The sequence below is a fragment of the Cricetulus griseus genome, chromosome X, assembly GCF_003668045.3.
Source record: "Cricetulus griseus strain 17A/GY chromosome X, alternate assembly CriGri-PICRH-1.0, whole genome shotgun sequence".
Classification (NCBI taxonomy): domain Eukaryota; kingdom Metazoa; phylum Chordata; class Mammalia; order Rodentia; family Cricetidae; genus Cricetulus; species Cricetulus griseus.
In genome coordinates, this window is record NC_048604.1 from 66020189 (window position 1) to 66027333 (window position 7145).

The following is a 7145-nucleotide window of genomic DNA, read 5'->3' on the forward strand; positions in this document are numbered from 1 at the left end:
TAAGAGTATTAAAACTAGGAGTGTGAGCACTCAGACTTAATATTTAGTTTCTTTGTTAAACCAACAGGTGGAAGGAAAATAAAACATAAAAGCAGTTCTGGCAGGCTCAATCAAAAAGATGTGTTTCATTTCAAGCTTCAATGTAATGAGCACTCTCAGAGTATAAGTTCTACTTCTCCATTACGTGATTACTAAAATCAAGAACAGCCTCAAGGTTTGCTTTAGCATGCAGATGGTTTGCAACTGATTTTACTCCTCCCATTGCCTTCAAACAACAAATCCCTAATAACATACTTAGAACAAATCTAACTCAATGGAAAATTTTTAAAAAATAGCTTCTTCTACCTGCCAGGTGCAAGTCAGCAAAGTCACAGCTTGCTAGTACCTTCTTGGTAAGCTCATAAAATAGAGTGGCATTCATTGTTTACTTGCATCTCCAAACAGAGTTCAATATAAAGGCCAAAAAGCAGGTTGAAAAACAAGAGGTATCATTTTGGCTTGCTAGAGTCCAATGTAGCTGATGAGACATTACTAGGATAGACCCAGCACATACTATATCAAAGATTTGTGTTACTTACAGATGGGACTTCCCTCTTTCACTAAAGCCAGTTAGAAAATTCAAATGGGAACTATACAAAAAAAAAAACATGTCCACTGTCTGTAAATCATATTTTCTCTATGGTGAGCATTTTGGTTCCATATAAATTGAAATGACAAATACTGACATTCCTCTAATCCCAGGGTGATGCTGGGTCAAGTTCTTTAAGCGACTTCTGTTTCCATGGATCACTCTATCCTCCCAGTTTGAAGCCAGGTTGGTCACCACCCAGGGAGCCTTGTCATTCTGTTCTCATATGAGCACAGAATTTGTGGTGTTTGTAATCCTGCAAATAGGTTCCACCCAACGCTGCACAATCAACCAAGGGTGAGAGCCAGGGGCTTGTTTTTTTTTTTTTTTTTTTTTTTTTTTTTTTTTTTTTTTTTTTTTTTTTTTTTAAGACTTCATTCTCAGGTCTAATGCACAGCTTCAGTTAAGAACATTACATTACTTAGATGAGTCACATCATATTAGGCAACACTCATACTGGGGCTGCACAGGACTTTCACCCAACCTGAGGTTAAATGTCTCCTCTCATGATGACTAAAAACTAGTCAAAAGGCTGAAGGTAGTTCTTTGGTGCCATTTTATGGAATGAAAACCTCTTAAGATAATTGCTCAACTTCCATCCAAGCAGCCTACAGAAGCCATGTCAAAGCCTCTCCCAGGACAAGGATACAGACAGAATATACTCAACAGCTCACAATACAGCTTTACTCTAATATTTCATGAGACAAATCTCTCCTCCCTCTCTCTCTCTCTCTCTCTCTCTCTCTCTCTCTCTCTCTCTCTCTCTCTCTTTCTCTCCCTCTCTCTCTCTCCCCTTCATTTTCTCTCCCCCCCAAACAACTAGGACCTGGAGAATGATTTTAAAATTCACTTCACTGCCTTCATGAGGTCATGAACCATGTTCAAGGGGGAAAGGACATTACACTCAGATTCTACTGGGTATATTATTCAGGAAGAGAAGAATGCATAGTTTAATCCATTTCAACAGCAACAAAAAAGAAACCACAGGAAAATGAAGGAGTCATTTCTTTTTCGTCGTTTGCCAGTGACCCATGTATGTGTAGCTGAGTAAATTATCCATTCCATTTGGTGTTTAGATTACTGCACTCTCAAAGAGAGAAAATCATTTCCTTGAAATTCAATAATACAGCCAACATATTATGTCTCAAATACTGTACACTTCAAAAAATAAAGTCATTTTAAATCAGTACAATGTTCTCAATATTTCTTGCTTTATAGATATACAACAACTTGCAGTCCTGTTGGATCACCCCATTTCTCCATGCCAGAGTCAATTCATAAAGCAATCCCTTTACTAGATAGATTCTAAGAACCAGGAACAATAAAAGAAACAACATGTACTCCAAAGGCTTCTATTATCAGACACCTCCATAATATATATATATATTATATATATATTATATATATATATATGCTGTGCTATCAAAACCGAGGAAAGCATATGCCTCAAAGAGGACAGACTATGATAACCAGTTGCACACTCCATGTTAGACCTACATGAATATTGCTCTGCTCACAACAGACACTCGGTCAGCTCCTACAGTACCTGAAACAGACCTTGCTTGCATAATGGCAAGATGAGAGAGAGAGGGGCGGTGGGGGGAGAAGAGAAAGCTTCTTTTAACAGATTATGCTGGTTAACAGAACAAAACTAAAAAAAAGAAAGAAAGAAAGAAAGAAAGAAAGAAAGAAAGAAAGAAAGAAAGACCCTGTCTCCAGCCCCGAATAAACACCGATTCATTAGGAAAAAAAATCAGTAGGTCTTTCTGTACTGTGTCAAAGCTGGATACAAATTATGTAGGCTTTCTCAGTTATTTTTGTTTGTTTTGAGGAAGGTCTTGCTAGGTAGCTCTGGCTGGCTTGTTCCTCACTAATCACCACAGACTAGCCTCAAACCACAGCAATCCTTCTCACTGAGCCTCCTGAATGCTGGGATTAGCAGCATGAGCCACAAGATCTGGCTTTGGTATTGATTTTCAAATAAAGAGTTTGAATTCTCTGTACAAGCAAATCCCTTATACTGTGTCAGAAAAAAGCATGCATAATTTCCAACTTGAAGAATTTAAATGCTGTAAATATACACAGCGATTCACAGTTTCTAACAGTGTTCACGCATACTATCTTGTTTTACTCTCAGGAGCTCCATGAGGCTGTACCAACATCTTCATTTTATAAATGATAAAGCAGAAACACAAAGATGTTAAACATCTTGCCTAAGATCCCTTTATGGGGTTCTTCTACTGTCTCCTCTTTCAAACTCAGATGAAAAATACAAAGGATTCCACTTATTCTCAGGTTGCTATATAATCCAAGCTTTTCTAAATAATGAAATAGAGTCAAGACATACAGACACTATCATATATAAATGCGGAATGTCATACTCTCTCCAAGCTCTGTATTAATGGCTTTTAACCTTCACATCATGATCCTTTATGAAATTTAATGAAAACTGAAGATCCTCACCCCTACACAAAGGCATTCAAGCAAATGTTCACAGCAGCTTTATTCACCATCACCAAAAAGTGGAAACTACCCAAATGTTCACTACCCACTGGATGCATAAAGTGCAGCATTTCTATACAGTAAGTTACCATTCAGCCACAAAAAAGGAACGAATCCTGAAAACATTACACCAAAAGAAACTAGCCACATAAGCATCGTATAGTACGTATAGTATATGACTCCTTTCATTTGAACTATCCAAAATAGCAAGAACCCCACACTCTCACTCATATGTGGAATCTTGAAAACTTGATCTCAGGGAATTTGACAGTCCAATGGACTTCAGCATAGACTGGGGGAGAAAGGGGGCAGAGAAGGAGGTAGAAAGATTGATCAAGGAGAACTGAGTTCGAGTTAATTAGCAAGAAGCTTTGTTGTACTGTTACACAGTAGGTTGACTACAGATAATAATAATGTACTGCACATTTCAAAGAGTGAGAATAAAAGATTTAGAAAGCTTTTACCATAAAGGGTTGACAAGTGCTTGGAGAAAGAAACATATTTAACCCAATTTAACCATTATGTAATACTCCATTGATATGCAAAATGTTCATGTTTTTATATTTGATAAATAAATTTAAGGGCTAGGGTGATGGCTCAGTTAGTAAAGTGCTTGCACACAGGCATAAGGGCTTAAATTTAGATCCCACAGCACCCATGTGTAAGGCTGGGTTGATGCACACCTTTAATCCTAACACTGGGGAAACAGATGGAAGGATTCTTGGAGTTTGCTGGCCAACTAGTCTTGCTGAATTAGTGAGCTCCAGGTTCAGTAAGAGACCCTGTCTCAAAAAATAAGGTTACGTGTAGTAATGGAGGATTCTAGATGTCAACCTCTCTTTATACTCCACACACATACCTTCACAAACATGTATGAACACGCACATATACCACACACAAAGAAAAATATAAAGAAATGTTCAGAATAGGCAAACCGATGGAAATCTACAGTAAACTAATTGTTGCGTAGGGATTCAGGGGATGTTAAAGAAATGTGAACTAACCTGTGAGGTCTCTTGCTGAGGGCATGACTATTTTGTAAAACTGACTGTGGTAGGTGATGATACACCACCGTGAACATACAAAAAACCACTAAGCTGTCTACTTTAAAATACTTAAATTGTATTGTATAGGAATTGTGTCTGAATAAAGATGTTCTTTTATTTGAAGTGCTTGGAATCAAATCCAAGGTCTTGTGTCTACAATTCGAGAGTTCTGCCACTGCGCTGAATTCCAGTCCTTCAATAAAGATAATATTTTTAAAACAACCATTACATTGGAAAAATAAAATTACCAGAAATTTCCTGAGCCCTGAAACTCACCTACAAGTGCAATAAGGTCCAAGAACCAAAGTTACTTAACTCCAAGAATCATCAAATTTTCTTTATTTCACAGATGATTTTCTTCAATTGTCCCAACAACTACCAAGCCTATGCCTCATCGTTTTAAAGGCCTCTATGCCATTAGATCACTCGATCAGTTTTCAATACTGATTCTTTATGAACCAATAGTACAGTTTCATAAATGTAATTTTAGGAGCTAGGTCCAGGCATAGAAGTGTGCTCCTGTAACTCGAGCATCCAGGAAGTTGAAACAGGAGGATCAAACATTTGAGGCCAGACTGGGGAAACAATGTTTAATGATTGAGCATCTATGACTGGCAAGGAATGGTTGTAATTGAAAAGGTAAAATGATTTCTGTCATAAAGCATAATAAAGCCCAATAAGCAAGGTAAGATCCATACACAAGTAATAATATTCAAAATAGAAGACAAGTCTTCCTTTTTAAAAAGTCAGGGAAAAACAGCCAGAAGGAATGGGTTTAGCCTTGAAAAATAGGATCTGACCATAAATAGCGATATAGGGAATTCCAAAAGAAAGCAGAAACAAGGATATCTCAGAACCAAAAGGGGCCAAATATGCCCAACTTTGGTAAGGTTCTGATAAGCCAATGAAGGCTGCTGAGATGGCAGTTAGCAAATCAAGGCTGCTATGTTAAAGGTGCGTGCATGTGAACAAGTCAGGAAAACTGCAGTGAGGAAACACAGGGACCTCCTACAGGAGTATGAAGAAAAGGTTGCTAAAATCTGATTTATGTTAGGGCATTTTTTAAATGTCAAGGAACGTTGGAAAGATAGTGGTCTTATTTGCTGTAGCTACTCATTTAAAGCTCCCAATAAGAGCCAGGTATGGCCTCATGTCCAGAAGGTCCACCCACTTGGGAGGCTGGATTGTGCCTTGGCGTTTGAGGCCAGAGTATGAACAGCAATTAGGGAATCCCTGTCTCGAAAAAGAAAAGGGAAGGCAAAAAAGGAAGGATGGCAGCTGTATTTCATGGTGGTACACATTTATCTGAGAAAACTCATATTCCAAAATATTTTAACATGAAGATTTTGATACACTGATTTGTGGAATTAGGATGGTCCAACGCCTTCTTAGGCTGCCTTTGCTGTTAAAACTACAGCCTTTAAGTTTCCAGTAAGATAAGCTTGGGAAGAGTGGAATGATAAACTTTCTGGAGACCAGGTAAACCTGAACTCCCCAACAGTAAGCAAAATGCAGTAGCAAATGCTCTGAGTCAGAGGGTCAGAGAAGCACAGTATCATTTCCCTTGAAATTGCTTTATTTCTGTGAGCCTGGGCTGTTAAGTGATAAAAACCATAGGCTGTAACCCTTTCTGGGTTATACATTTACCACGTGGTCAGGAACTGAGCAGATGGCATAGGGGTGTGTACTTGCCTGGCATAGTTGAGGACTGGTTCTGCTTAAGAGAGACAAAGAGGCCGGAAGACGCTGAAAGCTACCTAAAAGGTTTCATTCCTACACAAAGCAATGTTAGCCACAAGAACTAAGAGAGGACTATAGACGTGTCTAGCTGACTCCCCTCCTACTCACATTCCAAAGAAAGAGGCCTGACTCTAATCCCCAAAGACCAGTTTGCCAAATGCAAACACAGGCTTTTTACTTTCACCCTGCAGCCCCTCTGCTCCCTTTTCCCCTTCCGCTCTGGGCTTACTTGTCCCGGATGATAGTCTGCAGCTCCCGGATTTGATCGTTCATAGGCAGCAGCTTAAGCTGTGCCCCGATCTGTCGGGAGAGTTCACAGTCCCCTAGGAGGGAGTCGCCGACAGGTGCCTCGTAGTTGCTACTATCACTGTGGTTCTCAGAGTGAAGATTAGTGCCACAGCAGGCCTGAGAGTCCCGATCTGAGAGCACGCTAGAATGGGCGTGCCCGGGGAGGAGAGTCAGCTTAGCCATAGCAGCGTTATTTTCTTCGGCATGATCCAGGATCTGGTCGTCTGCTCGCAGACGCTCGGGACTAGGGGTAGAAGTAGAGTTTACTTGCCGGTTGTGACAGGGCATGGAGTCCTGACGCTGTAACTCCGTGGCCATACACCGGGCCCCGGGCTGTCCCCGCAGCTATCAACCCCCAAGAATAAAGGAATAAAGAGCAGGAAGAAAGGGATGTGAACACGTGCTTTCTCCGGGCCCCCGCCTCCTCCAAATCTCTAACTCTGGCTGCCCTCTCACCCCTAGGCCTCCGCGGTCCTTTCGCACGCTTTGTTCCATACCCGCCCACACCAGACGCACTGCCGGCTTAGACACCTTATTGGCCTGTCTTCCTGCCAGTCTGAAGCACGCTAGCTTGTTAACTCTTTGAGTCTTTCCTGCCTGATAAATTCTTGCACGTAGCCTGGTAAACGTGGTTGAACCGGAGATTCCTGATTGCTGAGTCCTCGGGAAACCCGTAGGACTTCCTGCAATCACAACTTTGGTACAGCCAGAGAAAGTACGGGTGGGTTATACGTGGAAGGCAAATGCTTTCAGACTTTCTGATTTGACAAAGAAATTGTACTTGAGTCGTTAGTTGCTTCTTGAAGCTAATAACAGCTTATCTGTGTTGCAGAAGGAGATAAAGTAAGAATACCTAAACCAGGCGTTGGTGGCACACGCCTTTAATCCCAGCAGAGGCAGGCGGAACTCTGTGAGTTCGAGGCCAGCCTGGTCTCCAGAGC

General features: G+C 40.7%; 1 protein-coding gene across 2 annotated transcripts in view; it reads right to left on the reverse strand.

The window, feature by feature from the left end:
- Uprt (uracil phosphoribosyltransferase homolog) overlaps positions 1–6677 on the reverse strand; it is a 29933-nt gene extending 23256 nt beyond the window's left edge. Inside the window, exon 1 of one of the 2 annotated variants that reach the window (XM_027432849.2) lies at positions 6476–6677. In XM_027432849.2, coding sequence (XP_027288650.1) covers positions 6476–6522 — 47 coding nt within the window. In that variant the 5' untranslated portion in view covers positions 6523–6677. Of the gene's footprint in view, positions 1–6145 lie in introns of both variants that reach the window. The other variant, XM_027432848.2, reaches the window with a different exon arrangement.
- Positions 6678–7145: the final 468 nt, after the last annotated feature.